This window comes from Rissa tridactyla, chromosome 4 (assembly GCF_028500815.1).
Source record: "Rissa tridactyla isolate bRisTri1 chromosome 4, bRisTri1.patW.cur.20221130, whole genome shotgun sequence".
In the NCBI taxonomy this organism is placed as follows: Eukaryota; Metazoa; Chordata; class Aves; order Charadriiformes; family Laridae; genus Rissa; species Rissa tridactyla.
This window is the reverse complement of record NC_071469.1, coordinates 82,805,076-82,821,526: the sequence shown is the minus strand read 5'-3', so window position 1 is coordinate 82,821,526 and position 16,451 is coordinate 82,805,076. Positions and strand designations below refer to the sequence as shown.

At 43.9% G+C, this 16,451-nt stretch overlaps 3 protein-coding genes across 4 annotated transcripts in view; 1 reads left to right on the top strand and 2 right to left on the bottom strand.

Moving 5' to 3' along the window:
* NUDT19 (nudix hydrolase 19) lies at window positions 1–4,819 on the bottom strand. Its single transcript, XM_054198622.1, has 3 exons — window positions 4,097–4,819; window positions 2,501–2,708; window positions 1–1,379 (listed from the first exon to the last, which is right to left on the bottom strand). The coding sequence occupies exons 1-3, from the start codon at window positions 4,772–4,774 to the stop codon at window positions 1,156–1,158; spliced, it is 1,110 nt and encodes a 369-aa protein (XP_054054597.1). The 5' UTR covers window positions 4,775–4,819; the 3' UTR covers window positions 1–1,155.
* A 2,956-nt stretch (window positions 4,820–7,775) lies between these two features.
* On the bottom strand, window positions 7,776–15,436 carry RGS9BP (regulator of G protein signaling 9 binding protein). The gene has a single exon (XM_054198623.1). It carries the CDS (start codon window positions 15,014–15,016, stop codon window positions 14,303–14,305), a length of 714 nt encoding a protein of 237 aa, XP_054054598.1. The 5' UTR covers window positions 15,017–15,436; the 3' UTR covers window positions 7,776–14,302.
* Window positions 15,437–15,471: 35 nt separating this feature from the next.
* Window positions 15,472–16,451, top strand: part of ANKRD27 (ankyrin repeat domain 27) — a 46,284-nt gene continuing 45,304 nt past the window's right edge. The window contains exon 1 of one of the 2 annotated variants that reach the window (XM_054198618.1): window positions 15,472–15,560. The gene's annotated coding sequence lies outside the window, so the exon portion shown is untranslated. Of the gene's footprint in view, window positions 15,620–16,451 lie in introns of both variants that reach the window. The other variant, XM_054198617.1, reaches the window with a different exon arrangement.

Genomic DNA, 16,451 nt, shown 5'->3' with positions numbered 1-16,451 from the left:
TTGAATGAAAATAATGCAAAAGATTTTAATTGAAATACAGAACAAAAGCCGAAACAAAGCTTTCTGAACAACTTTACTGGCTAATCTCAAGTCATCATTCATTCTTCTTCCCGATAAAGAACTTACATCACTGTTCCATTTACTCCCCTTCTTGCACAAAAAAAAGACAAAACCAATGAACGAAAAATCCAAAACAAAAAACCAAGCAGTAATCATTCCTCTGAAGTTCTTAAATCTCAGATATACTTAGTAAAGTATTTGAGAAGTAAAATGGTGGGATGTTGAAAAATGGAAGTACATATTTCCAAGATAGTGCATTATTCTCTGAAGTTGTTAGTGGTATCTGTTTGGAGCTAAGCAATTTTTAACGTGTTTAAGTGCTAACAGCTGGAATATTAAAAATTATCATGAATAAAAAGAATGTTGAGAATGCACTCGATCTGATAGATGATTTAGTTTGTCTAAATTATCTCTACCTTTGAAGATTGTAAAGTTTTGAGTAGATTACCATGAGTAGAAATAACTTAGGTATATTTAATATAAACCTTAACTTTATAATACTTTTTTTAAAAAGTGAGCTTTAGCTAATCAATCTCTATAAACACATATACACTGGTTTTACCAAAAATGAAAGAAAGAATAGACTGGGAGATGTCAGCAGATATGGAATGGGAAATTTCATTCATTCCTAGACACACGTTACAGTAGTCTCATGGATAACTTTGCAAAGCGTAGTGATAGAATTCTTCAACTCAAAACACACTTGTCTTGAACATAATATTTACTTAAATTTTCAGTGAGAAAAGGACCTGCGTGACCCAACAGATCAGTGTTACAGCATATTCTGCAATTAATATGTAAGTAGAATAAGGTGGTAATGGCTCAGTATAATTACCATCAAATCACATTTAATTTAATAATTAAGTTGATGGTTATGTTAAATTTTCAGTAGTTTCTAAACATTGTAACTGGCACAACTGTGCTGTTCCAAAGACTCAAAGAATTAAGTACACATAAATCTCATAAACCACACACACAAAATGCTCTGATAGGACAAAGGAATATTTTCCTGACAATTTGGCAATGGTTAGAAAGGACAAAACCACAGTGAGTATTATGTAATTAAAAATATTCTAGCTTTAAACCAAACAGATATTATAATCTGCTATTGTAATCTGAACGAGAGTTTATCATGACTGGATTCTTATGTTTATATTTTGCTTGAATATTAACATAGACAGCAAGATCGTTGATGTTTTTTATTACTATCCTGTGAAATACACTACCCTCTTTCATGAGATCTTCAACCTTCTTATCTGTTGACATGATTATTTTCTTTTCTCCCGTATAATCTGGATCTTCTGGATATAACTCATCTCCTGGGGGCAGAAAAAAAGTTTTAGTTACACATTGCCTGCCTTGTTTTTCAGCCTTTTGATTGAGTGAAACTAGCAATTTTTTAAATACTTATCAGGACATGAAACTCAGTGGGAACGTGTTTCACAGTACAAAAGTAAATTGCCTTTAAACATCTTTAGATTTAAAGATACAGTCATAAATTTCTGAAGTATCTGTCAGTGACACTGCAGTGCACATTCGAGGTGTTGATTTTTATGTTCTAGTGTTCTGGATAATACTAATATGCTATAATCACAGCCTTGTCAGATATGAGTTTATATAATAGGCGGAGAAGGCGACAAATAATTTTCCAAGTGTATAAAGGTAGGCTATGGTAGAATTAAGAATAGAAACTGTTATTTTGTTCTGTTTTGTTGAAGAAAGCAGTGTTTTGACAGATAAACACGTTACTTTTGTGCAAGAATGCTAATATACCACAAATACAGAAATTATTGAGGTCAGTTGTGACCAAAAGAAAGACAGGAGAACGCACAGTGAAAGGCAAACTAAAAAAGCAGAAAACAATTAATAGTAGATGCAGCTTTTTCTAAGGAGAAGGTAAAAGTGTACATGATTATGAAGTGAGAGAGAATTCAAGTAGGAGAAGGGGTAGGAGGAAAATGAATCAGTGTATCTTTGTAGATCGTGGCCCTGTCACTGCTGTTGTGAAGACTGATACTGCAGCTGGGCTTGATCCACTTGCCCTTAGAAAGGCAAGCAGATAACTGAAGGAAATGAGAAATTTGAATTCCCACTGAAAAGGACTAAATAGGAGGAGTTCTAATGTAATCCTTCACATTAAAAAAAAAAAGTTGAAATGGTAGAATTTCTTCATAAATAAACATTAATAGCAACCATATGAGACAACGAGATTATGAGCAAGTACCGAAATAACTATGCTGTCTGTGATTCAGTAGCTGGTGTCTGACAGGAGCCATTATGAACTCTATCAAAGAAGGAGGCCAAACAGTAGAAAAAGCATGCAGTAACTTGACTTAAAAGAATATTTTCCTTACAGTTATAGACTGGTTTATGTCATGTTGAGTAGGTATCGATTCCCAAGCTTTTATCTGTTTAAAAGAACCTTCATCTGTTTTCTTACCTGGCAATATCTGCATGTAGCCATCTGAAGCAGTTAACATCACAGGCATCCAACGTTCGCATCCCTCTAGAGCCCGGTCAGAGCTGAACTTGTGTAACTCATGGAGCGAAGAGAAGTTGCACAGCCTACACAATTCATAGAACTGAGGCGGAGCAAACCATATTTCCTGAGATTTAAAGCGTTCAATGGCTTCTGGAGGCGATGACCACTGTAAGATGAAAACAAGCCTTGAAATAATGGTTTCTTCAGCAGATAGAAAGTAACTTTAAAAGCCATTAGCAAGGAAGTCTCTACAGAAAAAAGAGCTTGAAACAGTCCAAGTTGTCTGAAAACACTAAAATCCATCTATAAACTATACCAAAATAACAACAAAAATAAATTTTAAAAATTTGAAAAAACATAATAAAAGCAATCTATAAAAATTACTCTTTATCCTATAAAAATAAGTAGGTAGGCATGCCAAGTTTGGAAACTAAAATTGAGACATGCTTCAGGGGCCTGACTAAAAGTTACTGAAACAAGAGAAAACCTTAAACTCAATGTGAACTTGGTTAACAGAGGTTGCTACTGATGCTTCAAGAATTCAAAGTACCTCTAAACGTCTGCTTCCTGTATACATAGTTTTCAGAGCACGAACACCCAGCTATTCATGCTTAAACATTATGGTGTTTGGCATGTTTAAACTATTAGTAATCTTCATTTCACCTCACATGCTGAATTTGATAATATAAATGTGTGCATAAGCATTTGCAGAAGATTTATAACAAAATTATAACAAACATGAACTCTTTTGAAGATAAGATCTTGAGTACTTTTACATTTCTGTAGCAAGATCTGTTAAAAAAATAAATACAGAAACATCAGTAATAGCAAAATTGTTAGGTAAACTTTTACAGAACTGTCCGGTTTCTCATCTACTAACTTGCTTTCAAACTTCTAGAATTCTAGAAAAACTTAAAGACCCTAATGTGCCCGACCCTCGGCTGTCTTTAATAAGTTACTTCATGAAGATTTTTATTTTTACCCTCTCCAATTAAAAAAAAAAAAGGTAAAAAAAAATCAATATAGCCCCCAAATGTTTTTAATAATCCACTGTTTCAACAATTTGCATGTTACTGGGAAGGTTCCAAGTAACCCGAGAAGACAGATGCCACCAGCACCTGCTGCCTGCTGCCGGGACACCCCCTGGGTACCCCCGGGTCCGCCGGGCGCCTCGTGTTAGGTCTGTAACGGCAGTGGATGGACGGGTGAGAAGTGACTGTCATGCACCTTTGAAAGATGCTGTAATTCAAGGAGAAAATGATCTGCCGTGAGACACATCCCACGCCATAAAAGTCACGTACGATGCCCTTCAAGACGCCCAGCGGCGAGAGCCGCGGGACGGGCCAGGGGACAGGAGAGCTGTACCGAGGCAAGGGTGGCCGTGAAGGGGCGAGCTAGCAGCCCCTTGGCCAGCAGCCTGCCTGGGCGCTGGCCCTTTGCTCGGCCGTTCATCCGCGCTGGAGGCGGCCCGGCGGGCTCCCGCTGTCCGCCCCGGCAGCGCTCGCCCCGCCGTGCCGTGTGCCCCGCGGCGGGGCCGCACCGCGCCGCCCTTACCAGGACGCCTGTCACCTCCTGGTCGTCCTGCGAGGCGTGGGGCGGCCGCTGCTGCAGACAGCACAGGTAGAAGGCCGTGTCATAGCGGCGGCCGCCGGCCCTGCTGACGGGGGTCAGCCAGTTGCTCCACTCCTGCAGCGCCCAGATGTCGGGGGCGCAGCCCAGCCGCCGGCACAGCTGCAGGAAGCAGCGCGGGTCCCGCTGCACCCGGCGTCGCCACTCACTCAGCTCGGCGGCGGGGGGCAAGCGCTCTGCGGGCAGCGGCGGGGCCGGGCCGCGCCCCGGCACCAGCAGCAGGATTCCCGCCTCCTCGAAAGTCTCCCTTATGGCGCAAATGCGGAAGGCCACCTCCCCCGGCAGCGGCGAGCCCAGCCGCGTCCGGTCGGTGGCGAAGAGCGGGGCTCGGCTGCTCCCGGGAGGCGGTGGCCTGACGGGCCGCAGCCCGCAGAGCGGCGCGGCGGGCAGCAGCCCCAGCCACTCGGCCGAGAAGTCCGCTGCCTCCGCCAGCCCTCCCGGGAAGACGTGGGCGCCGGGCATGAAGCCGCTGCGCGGGCTCCGCTGCAGCAGCAGCAGCTCATAGTCGAAGGGGCCAGGCGGGGAGCGCGGCGGCGGTCCCGGCCTCCCCGCCGCCAGCAGCAGCGTCGCCGCCTCCCGCCAGTGCCGCAGGCTCGAGTTCATCTCCAGCGGCGCGGACGGGGCAGGGCCGCGGGGCCGCCCGGGCGCCACCGCCGCCTGGGCCCGCGGAGGAGACACTGCACCGGCGGGCGGGCGGCTCAGCGGAGGGCCGACCGGGCCCGCCCGGGGCGGCGGCGGCGCGGGGACGGTCAGGGGCAGGGCGGCCTCGGCCCCGGCTAGCCCCGAGCCGGTAATAGTGTCCTCGGGGGCAAAAGCCTCAGGAGATGCAGAGCGTTCGCAGGCGCAGGGCGAACGGCGGAGGCGAACGAGGCGGTGGCTGTCAACTTGCTTGAAAAACTATAGAGTAGTTTTCCCTTGCCGAGGCTTCGTAGCGTTGCGTGCATTCACAGCGCGACAAGATGCGCGCGTTGAATAAACCGAGGAGCCCGCAGCCTTCCCGAGTACTGCTGAAGGGACTGGTTACACGCCAGACGTCGGCACAGGGTCGGGGCCGAGGGCGCCTGTTTGCGGTGGTAACGCCGCTGCTGACCCGCCAGCTGGCCTTGCAAACCTCCCTATCTCAAGTACACATCAAGGCGTGTTGGTAACAAAAACCTTTTTAGGTCTTTAATTAAATGTGTCATGCTCCAAGTTGTTTGAATTTCTTCTGGTAGGCTTCAGGGGGGAGGAGTATGTAGAATTTTAATTAATTTTTATTACAGAGCTCTTCTGAGGCTTTTAAGTACCTTGTTACCTGGAAAAAAACGATACAGTCAGGCAAGATAGCAAAACCTTGAAAACGTCCTTTGAACGGACAGTTCACTTTAGGAAACGTTTTATTTTGTTAATTTAACATTTGGGTTTGATTCCTCAATTTCATCATAGATTTATTTTTTTTTTTTAATTTGCACAGAGATTAAGCAGAAGAAAGCTGATGACACGGGTTGAGAAATTTTGTAAGAATGTTATTTGTGTGTAACATAGAGAATCCTCCTCCTGTTCATAATCCTCTTGCTAGCTTCCATTTGGCAAATAGCACATACCTGCACATGCCTCTGACAACTTCTCCATTTTATTTTCTATTTGAGCGTGTACTTAATGCCTGTGAGATGTGGCTCACTGTAACTGAAATGTTGTGTAGAGGCTACTGAAGCAGTGGGATGCCAGAATATGTTATATTACAAACCCAAAAATTCGGTGAAGGTCTGCACCGATGCAGCTGGGCCACGAGCCCATCCTGGCGCTGGGCTGCCATCGGCAGAGAGCAGCCAGCCCCTGGCGCTGAAACTGGGGCAGAGCCAGCTGCAGTACAGCCGGACAACAGGCAAGTCTGCCCTCCCTCTCCTTGTCTGCCTCGTGACCAAATAGACATGTGGTAACTCTAGCCTCCTTTTTCATACTAATTTAATCATTGTTGCTCAGCAGTGATTACCATCTTAGGCAATGGAAGCATAAGGTTCACTAATGCGCCTGTTTCCTAGTAGAAGGCATTTTGAACCTAAAATCATTATGTTCACTAAGTATTTGTTTGCCTTTTGCGCTCTTGGTCTAGTTACCTATTTTCGTGTTAAGTGTACATCTTGTTAGGAATGTGCTTTTCCTAAAAGCTGCTTTACTTTTGAAATATTAATAAACTACTGAGGTTTTTTTCAAGATTTAATGTCCAATGAGCTTGATGGTTCATTGAAAGACAGATTTCAGGTCCATTATGTCAGATCCTTTCAGCATAAAGGCATTTTAAGTAGAAAGTACTCGTGTACCAATAATGAATAGCATCATTCCCGAATCAGTTGCCATACCAGCACATATACAAAACTGTCCTACTATGCCAAAAATACAATGTCTGAGAGATGGCAGGAGGTTCTAAGGATGAACACTGGGAAACTGAGCGTTTCTGACGCTTGGGAACTCTGTGAGCAAAGATCAAGGATGCAAAGGGATGTTTTACCCGCTTCCAGTTCCTACTAATAAAGGATAAGTGCTGTGAGTGTGCATCTGTCTGCTTGCTCAGAGCTATAGCTAACTTGCTGGAGATAGCTCAATGAATATAGAAAATATTTCAAGCCAGACTAGATGTAAGGTTATCTATAAAGCATGTTTTAATTTTTTCATCTCCAACTTGGATGACTTCTTTCTCCAATATATTCTGCTAAAATGCAGAGCTCATCTCTCTTGCACTTAAAATTTATATAGTGTCAGGAGTGATTTCAGAAAGAATGGAAAATCAGAGAAAATCCGTTACTCAGGAATGACAATCCTAAACCAGGCATATTAGTTTATTCCATTACTGTAGTATAAGCATTCCAGCACAAGGGCATTTGACATTCAGCTGGGCTTTGGCATTATGCTTCCAGGGACAGTCTGTAGGCTAGGAATACAGGAGACTTCAGTTTGGAGAAAATAGCAACAATTAGCTAGAGATACGTGTGCCACTCCATAAGATGTAAGAGAGAAGGCTGGAGAGTCAGAGGTCCCCTCCAGATTTAATGATTAAAAAAAAAGTATTTTTGCTAGGAAATTTAAGAATTTGACTGCCTTTCATAATTCTTGTATGACAGAAGATACAACTGTTAACCTAATGGACCCCAAATTCTCTTGTATTTCAGGTTGTTTTCAAAACCAGATTGTGCAGTATTGAAAAATAAACCCTTCTGAAGTGGTGCAGAAGTTACTTCAAATCAAACACTGTAACATTATTTGCACTGATAGTAATTCGCTGTGGGATCATATTTCAGCAATGTGGAGGTTACTTCAACATTTTTCTCTCCAGTTACTGCTTATGAGAAAGAGAAAATAGTGCTTTGTTTGAAGAAAAAATATACAAGTTACTAGATATATAGAAATAATTGTAAAATTAGCTTTCTGGTCTTTTGTGTGTGTGATTAGAATACTTAGCAATAGAACGACTTGATTCCTTTATGTCATATTGTTGCATAAATTATTTTGCACATACAGATAAGTGCAGACCCCATCAGTGTAATAATTAACTTCAGATGAAAGACAAGGTCCACTGTTACTTCACAATTTAATTTGGCTTACGTGCTATCCTGTGAGTTGGAGATGATTATACTAAGTCAGTTCTTAGCTTAATTTATATGCAGCCGGTAAAAGCTTTGTCCCCATGCAGATGTAGTGTCTACTATATCGAACAAATTTTTACAACCTCAAGTATAAAAAAATTAAGAGATTTCACTGAGCATGTCTATTTCTTAAACTGGCTTATTTCAGAATGACATTCTAAAGCTTTTAGATTGTTTAGCTCATATAAATGAATAGTCAGACTCAACGAAAAATATAAAAAGCAGATCGATTGTTCACTGTATAGTTTTCCAAGTATTGTGTCTAAAATGTGAATAAATGTTTAATCTAGGACATGCGGTTTTATGATTATAGCACCATTATATAGAGTGACTAAAAAGAAAAATAAAAAATAGTCACCTTCATGCAAAACAATATTCCAACAAATCAAAGCAGATCAGAAAACTAGGTTACAGATAGTATTAACAACTGGAAATGTTCTACTTCCAACATACACATAATGGATTACATGTTTTATGCAAATGGAAATTATGATTCTAATTCTGCAGCTTTTAATTACATGAATACTCTTCACACATGTAATTTCTCACTAAACTGAGTAGTGATGTCTTTTATGAGTAATAATTCAGACCGCTCCCTCTAGGACCCAGAAGTCAAATGTGTATTTATATATAAAGTTACACATGCAATTAGCATATTCGATTAGGTTACTAAGGGAGTATCATGTTTGGTGTGTCTGGTACTCCTCAGTCATTTTATATGGTATAAATAGTTAAATATTTTCCTTTGTCTTCTCATTTCCACCTTTCTCACTTGTTTTTCCCCCAAGGTTTATGCTATTTATATATAGATTCTTACAGATCATGCAAAGGAATTGCATTTGAATTTTTAAATATATTTTTTTTCTCAAGACAATTACACATGGCTGTATGACCTGACGTTTACTATTCTTACAAAAACTCCCCAAAGTTTGAAGTCATGTTTTAGGCTATGTAATTCCTTAACACTGTGATGCATCAATGAGTTCGAGTGATTATCTTTGAACATTTGTGTGTGTGAGACAGACTTGACTGATCATAGACTTTAGTGATTATTTTAATGCATAGTGGAAAACTGACCAAAATGACAGACCACATATTTGTACTGTGGTTGTGACTTCCATTTCTGCGCACTTGAGTTAGAACTAGCTTTTAGAGGATTTGTTAGTTTAACTTGGTGGAGATGTTATTAGTAAGTATGTGATAGATAATGTCATGCAATACAGTGTAAATAAAAGAAAACATACAGTGCAGTCCAGACAAAACCAAGACAAACCACCTGGCCCTGTAGAGGCTCAAGAAGTCGATTTCTAACACTTAGGAAAACAACAGTGACAAAATTACTGGAAACTTTATGACAAAATTACTGGAACCAAGCAATAAACAATTGTTTTTGCTGAGTAGTGTCTGTGGGTGACAGATTTTCAGAGATGCTGTATTTTATTTGTATTTTCCTACAAAGTCACATTGCTTCCAGCATGAAACACTTGTACTTGGCTGGATGAGACAATGCAGCAGAGCCTTCATGCTGGTTAAATGCCACATGACTTTTCTCCTTTCTGCAGGTTTAATCAGCGGTAGCCGATTAAGCTGCATTTCCAACCGCATCACAGCGCTGCAGCAGCAAGCTGTCAGGATGGGCGATGGAATCCAGCCTTCTGGGACCACCTTCTGCTAACAGCAAGTCCCTTGTAGTGTGAAACAGAGAGGGAAGAGGGCTCTCTTGTAAAATTGCTATCAACAAGTAGCAAATAAGAATATTTTTACTCCTACAGTGTATTGAGTTAATCAGAGAATAGATGGTTAGTTCCACTCAGGGATATTATATATTTTTTGTCCTACTGGATAGACGATACCACCTTCTTATAGAGAAGCTATAGTTTAGTGTTGTGATGCTATTATATTTAACAAAAAGCATAGTTTGCTAATGTAAGATGAAGACATATTTACTACATACATCCATCTCCTTCCTTTTCTTGTCCTTTCCTCAACACATGCAGATAATTTTACATGGAAAACATTCTTTTCTAATCCCACTTTTATTGTATGTTTACCATAGCAAATGCCGCTCACACGTAGGCTACTATTTTGTCCAGATCTCTTCCTGCATTAAAAGACTTACATAATCGTATTGAGAGAAAGCACTTAGAGATCTGTAATCCAGTGGTCTTACTGAATGACATTTTACATAATGAAAATCTGTGAAGGGTAAATATGTTGACGAGGAGTTCCATTAGCACTTAAGTAGAAAGTATTTCTGGAAAATGTACATAAACAACACAAACCTTGTAAGAGAAGGAAAAGAAAGCCTATAACCAATCCTTTCAGGCCACAAACAATAAGCATGTGTTTAATTTTTAATCCGAAAGCTAATGACATCAGTCGTTTAGTCTGTTTTTAAATAATTGCATTCATGTAAAAAATATTTGTATTTATATGAAGAATTTTGAAACTAATTTCCTACTAGTGATGCTGAAATTTGGTGTTACGTTGTTTGCAACATAAGGAGAATCACTTTAATTATGGTTCTGTCTTCATTTTAGTAGTTAGTTAGTAAGCATTTTAGTTAGTAAAGAGTATAGAGGGGGTTTATGCTGAAAGGCTGGAAGTCCTGGAATAAAGTTACAAATTGCTGCATTTAACAGATGCAGTTCTGACAGTTTGACCCAACTGTTGATTGCTGTTGCTATCAGTACCACAGGACCACATTTCACACTCCTTGGGTTGTGTATATCTTTTGCTAAAGCAAATGCGAGCTTTGCTGGCTGAAAGGGGGCCTAGTTTGGGGCTAATACGTCAGTCTGGTCTAGTAAGTTCTCTAGTTTTCAGTTGCCCAGGCCAAAGGATCTGTACTTTACTCAGCAGCACTGAACAATTGCTGCTGAAGGCAACGTCATCCCTGTTATCGTAAACGTTATTGTAGGCACTTCCTAAGGCAGAGATTTCTTGACTTCTCAGACTATTGATTCCCTTGCAGCATAAATTAAGATATATCATTATATTCAATTTTGGGAGCTTGAGAAGGGTGCATTTATGTAAAGAAAAGTGTAATGAGAGGGCTTAGCGTGTTGCTTTTATTCCTGTCGTGGAAATAGGAACTTTTTGTTCAGAAGAGCTTACCTGACAAGCTGTATTAATATTCCAGTTTTTGTCTGGTTTTAATTACTGCTGCAAGCCAACCAGTAAGTTGTAAGAACGTACTTTATTTTAAGTTAAATAAATAGTGACCGTAACAAGTTTGAATTATTCAAAGTGTAGAAAATACCACCCATGCACAGGCAAAAACAGTGTAATTCAAGTATGGAATAAGATTTTAGTATACAGCAAATTTAATGTGTATCCTGTGAATAAAGACAAAAGAACCGTAGTAGAACAACACTGAAGTTAAGCAATGACCATCTTCATTTGTACTGAAAACACAATAACATTCTCATTCACTCATCAGCATGAGAGTATTTGCATTTTCATCATGCTATTTAAATCGAGTATTTTGAAGTTTGACTTCCCATTTTCCACTTATAAAAATAGCATTTCCAGTCTCCTTCCAGCTGCATCCAGCGGGGAAAGAAAATGAAGACTGCAAATCTACATCATCTCTTTATTTCTTAATTTAAAAGAGGCATCAGTACTTTTGGGCAATGGTGGTTTTATCTTGCTTCGATTTTGTGCGCTGTTGTGCCTGAACTCTGTCACATTGAGCATACACTTGTATCAAGTGTAGGAGATTAATGGCAGCAATGTTATACATTTAGACGGTGCCAGTCCTCTGTTAGAATTCTACTTAATCTATTAATCTTAGATCGCCTAAATATAAGATGATACAGATTTTTAGGAACAAACTAATGATGAATGTATCTGCAGCCAGCTCTGTCTTAAGATTTGAAAACACATTATTTTTCCACGGTCCAGTCCTTTAAATACTAATGGTGTGCACATTCATAATGAAGCAAGACTGACATAATTATAGGCCACTTATATGAATTCTTTGAGTCCTGTATCCAAAAATCCAAATTAAAAAAAAATGCAACGGACTGAAAATTTACAATTTACCAACTCACTGAGGCTCGCTTTTGAAGATGAGATTACCTGTTCGTAAAAATTCTTCTATGCAACTAACTGTGGATAAACAGTACACCCACTTCAGGATACCAAGATACAAGATAGTGAATGCTATAGGTGTTACCATTTACTTATCCACCAGAAACCAGACTTGCGTTACTTGGGTTTACAGAACACGTGGTTAAACAAGCTGATTTCAAAAGGAACATGGAGTTCTCAGAATCCAGCTTGTTATCCACTTCCCTGTGAACTAAGTAAAAGGAGAGCACAAGAGTGAAAATACCCACGAATCCTTAGCGACTAGCGGTGGCAATCCAAATGTGTACATTCTCCTGCAGCTTTTGCTGTATTTTCCATAAATATATTCACTCAATATGATTGTGAAGGAGGTCTTCTCATTTAAATGAACACACAGCAATTACACCTTGTCTGGACAGACTGAAACAGTAGCACCTATAAATACAGGCTGGACCTTGTTAGAATGCTGCTGGGGGTCTCTACGAACCTAGATTAACTACGTATAAAACACATTCTATGGAACACGTGAAATACAATAGAAAGGAATGTGGAGTCATCTTACGTAACTGAATTCCCAGCAGAATGGAGCTAGACTGGATCAATGTGCAGAACTCATTATCCTTCAACATAACAATAGTCTACAGCCTTTCATTCAGGCCCCCACTTGCTGTTTTTCCTCACGTTATTTTTTTTCTCACTTAATAAGTGACCGGATTCAAATTTGTCATGCACTTTTTCTGCCCAAATCCACTTCTCTTAAGTTTTAAAGAAAAAACTGTTTGCTGTGGTTTTTCAAAGTATGCTTAGTTCTTAACTCAAAAATAATAGCTGTTTATGAATGCTATCAGCATAATTTTATTTAACAAGCATGAAGACTATTGCCTAGTAACTTCAAGAAACATGTCCAATGATTGTTACTTTTTGATAATGTGTCCATAATAATCAATGCAAAAGAATAATAACTTATTAACCCCCCGTATTACAGGCTCTCTATATTTACCTGTGTAGTGCCTCATACACCTATGGCACTATAAAGTATATACCAAGCATCCAAGTGACAGTGTGTGTTCACAGTAGCGGAGGACGTTCCCCGAAGTCACATAGTAAACACTGTAATACATAGGTCCTTTTACAGAACGTTATAGAGCTTCTCTGCAAAGTCAGCATCTGTCCCCTCAGTTTTACATTTTAACATTGACAATTTCATAGGGAAGCAGTGGAGAGTTTCATGCTGCTCTTGCATTTACCTCCCAAATTCGCCATGTATCAAATTGGACCAATCCTGCAGGCTTCCTGTTTCCCAAATGATTAATCAGACACGAATGAAATATAAAACTGAGACATGTTTTTAGCTTCGTCTGGATTTCTGCAAAGAATTCAGGAGCTTGCAGAAATGTGACTGTACAGAGGCATCAATCCCCACCTGTCAACAGGAGAGGGGATCTCTCTCTGGATTATTAGAAAGGTCTGCTTTAACCTGACATAATTTTTGTTTGCCAAAATCTATTTTCAAAAATTACCACTCCTGCTGTGGGTAGATTTATTGCTCCTATTTTCATAGTTAATTGTGAAGTGCAAACTGCTTCTACAGAAAGAAAAATTTGAACCAGTGACAAGAATCAGCCTTTCTGCAAGGGAAGACAAATTTGTGGTAAATGTGGACGAGAACCATGAAGCTTGCTAGTATTTTTCTGAATATGCAACTCTCCCGTTTTTCTTTCTGGATTTGGAAAACGATTAGTCATTCGCGTATGCTGTGCCAACCCATGCAACTGGGTTCTGTACTGGGGTCTTAAATCAACAAGCAGTATTTGGTATCAAACATTGCTTGTTCAGTGTTCTCCATCCTCCTCCATGCCTCCCCCCTCCTCAACCATTAACTTATCTAAAATAGAGGTTGTTTACTTCTTTTACCGGGGTTTTCATCCTTCCTCTTTTCCTCCACTGAAATAATATTTTGTGTATTTGATGAAAAAAAAAAAGTATTCTATTCACTTTGTCGGACAAAATATCCATGTTAGCCTCCAAATCTGTGTTACTCTCAAACACTGTAAACAGTGACCAGCAGCAAACACTAAAGCCTATTCAAGAACAAAAAATACAGACTTCTGAGAATAGGGATCTATTAATAGCAGACAAATCCCTGTTATAGCCAGTAGTGATAATACCCTGATACTTCATAGTTAACTATTACAAGTCCAGCCAGTGAAGACATCCTATTCTGCAGGCGGATTTGCATCTCTTTTGTTCAGAAAGCAAGAAGAAACAAACCGTGCATTTTAGGATATTAAGAGGCAAAAGTTCTGCTTTGTTTTTTCAAGTGCTAGGTTTAAATTCTCAGCTCATCCCAGTGACCCATCCTGAAATGAAAGGTGGGGTGTGAAACACCCCGAGGACAGGCTGGAGGGGGGTCCCTCTTGTCAGAGCCTGCACCGCCCTAAGAGAGTTTTACCACACAGACGGCCAGGACGATGGCAATAATGAGCACCGCGGAGAAAATAATCCCAGCTAGGACTTTGCTGATATCGCAGAAGGATTTATTCTCCTCCACAGAGATCATGCCGATGGAAGAAGCACCCACGCTGATGGTGGATTTTAGTTCAGCCCCTGGGTCTTGCTTAGCCTCCACTGTCCATTGGGGGACATTGACCTTCATTTCCATCTCGTACATCATCTCTCCTACCTGGTTGATTTCATTCTCGAGGTCTTTCAAATCCACCACGTCGATATTGTGCTCGGCCTCGTATTTCATGTTCTGGACGCTCATTGCCCTGGCGGCCACGCCAGAGGTTCCCCCACTCATGCCTGTCTGGATCAGGTGCTTTTTGGGGACGTTTAGTGGGAACTCGTGGCCCAGCTCCAGGGCTCTCCTCATGTCGATCTCCAGGATCTCTAGGCACGTGGAGAAAATCACCCATAGCCTCTCGAACTCGGCTTTATCTTCCTTACTCACGGTTTTGTCCTTCAGGACCGTGGTGAGCTTGTTCCTGTTGGCCACCGCCAGCTCCTGGGCTTTCTGCCGGGTCTTCTTGAGCTCCTCACGCAGGTTCTGGGAGTCCGAGGTGCCGCCGATGGTCAGCACCATGTGCCGGTAGCAGGCGGTCACCTTGTTGAGGGCGTCCAGCAGCGCCTTGCACTCCTCCTTCACCATGGTCCCGCCGCTACTGCGCCGCCGGGCCGCCGCCGAGGCCGCCCGCTACCACTGCACATGGCAGGCGGCTCCTTCGGCCTCCATTCGCGCCCCGGCCGGCGGCTCAGGCGCCTCCGGGAGCGCGGGCGGGCGGCGGGGTGCCCTGGGGGGCCGGCAGCATCGCTCCCCGCCCGGGAGCCGGGGCGGCCCGCTCCGCGCCGCGCTGGACGGCAGCCAGGGCTTCCAGCCGGCGTGCGCCGCTTTTCGAAACGTGCCAAACACCCGGGCGAAAAAAAAATAATAAAGAAATTAAAATAGGGGAAGGATAACGCTCCCGAGACCGAGCGCCGGGCACCGGCTGCCCCCGCCCGCCCCTGCCCGCTGCCGGCTGGGCGCCCGCGGAGTCGGACGGCGCCGGGCGGGGAGCGCGGCGGACCGGCCCTATAAGGCCTCGCAGGCTCCGCCTCCCGAGGCCCCGACCCCGCGGCGGCTGCCCAGCTCCTCGCTCGCTCCCCGGCCATTGGCTTCGTGCGGCGCCGCTGTGCCGGGCCCGCCCTGGACCCCGGTAGGGCTCGGCTGAGGCGCGGGGCGGCCGGGGGGGAGGTGGGCCGGGGCGGCGGCCAGGTGAGACCATGCTGTCGGTGTAAGTAGCGCTCCCGCCGCGGGCGCCCCCGCGGTGGCGGGGCCCGCTCGGGCGGCCGCCGCCCCGCCGCGGGACTTGGTGGGCCCCGGCGGCGCCCTCTCGCCCCGCCGGAATGTGGGAGGGCGGCGCAGCAGGGCCGGGCGGGGGCTCTGCCGGCCGCGGCCTGCTCCGCGCCTGGGCGGCCTGCGGCGGGGGCCGGGCCGGGCGCGCTCCCGCCCCATCCGGGCGCCGCCGGGCTGGCACCTGCCCTCCACCCCGCTCCTTCATCGCGGAGACACCTGTAATGCGGTGCGGGACCGCCTCAGCCCCGCTGTGCGGGCTCCGGCGCGGGGCCGGGGCTGCCGGCGGTGTGGCCAGCGCCTCGCGGGCACAGCGGGGGAGAGCCTCAGCCGCGCCGCCCCCTCTGGTGTGGGGGGAGCTGGTGCCGCCCGGAGCGGCCAGAGGTCAGAGATCCGGGAAACGCGGCCGTTCCCCGGTCGCAGGTTCGTTGGGAGGAGCCTTGCGAAGGCGCTGAAGCGCAGCACGGTGACAGTGGTGGCACCGCGCCGTGCTGGGGCCGTCTGAGCCTGCTCGGGGGGCAGACGGGGCGACGCTCAGCGCCGCACGGTACACGGAGCTCGGTGTCTCCGGCACACGGAGTGTCTCTGCCATTGCGTGCCACAGTGTCGTCTGCTGCACGTGCCCCTGTGTCTGCGGAGATCTGAGGGGTTTTCTGGTGCCGCAGTGTCTTGAAAAAGATGTGAAGGCATGTCCCCGAGAGAAGGGGGAGCGTGACCCTACCCCTTGTTGTGCCCCCCCGGTAGCGCAGCAGGA

Coding starts and splice junctions, on each gene's coding strand:
- NUDT19 (XM_054198622.1), bottom strand. CDS start 4,774: ATGAACTCGAGCCTGCGGCACTGGCGGGAGGCGGCGACGCTGCTGCTG. Junction 2,709..4,096: donor AGGAGGTGACAGGCGTCCTG/GTAAGGGCGGCG, acceptor TTCATCTTACAG/TGGTCATCGCCTCCAGAAGC. Junction 1,380..2,500: donor CTACATGCAGATATTGCCAG/GTAAGAAAACAG, acceptor TTCTGCCCCCAG/GAGATGAGTTATATCCAGAA.
- RGS9BP (XM_054198623.1), bottom strand. CDS start 15,016: ATGGTGAAGGAGGAGTGCAAGGCGCTGCTGGACGCCCTCAACAAGGTG.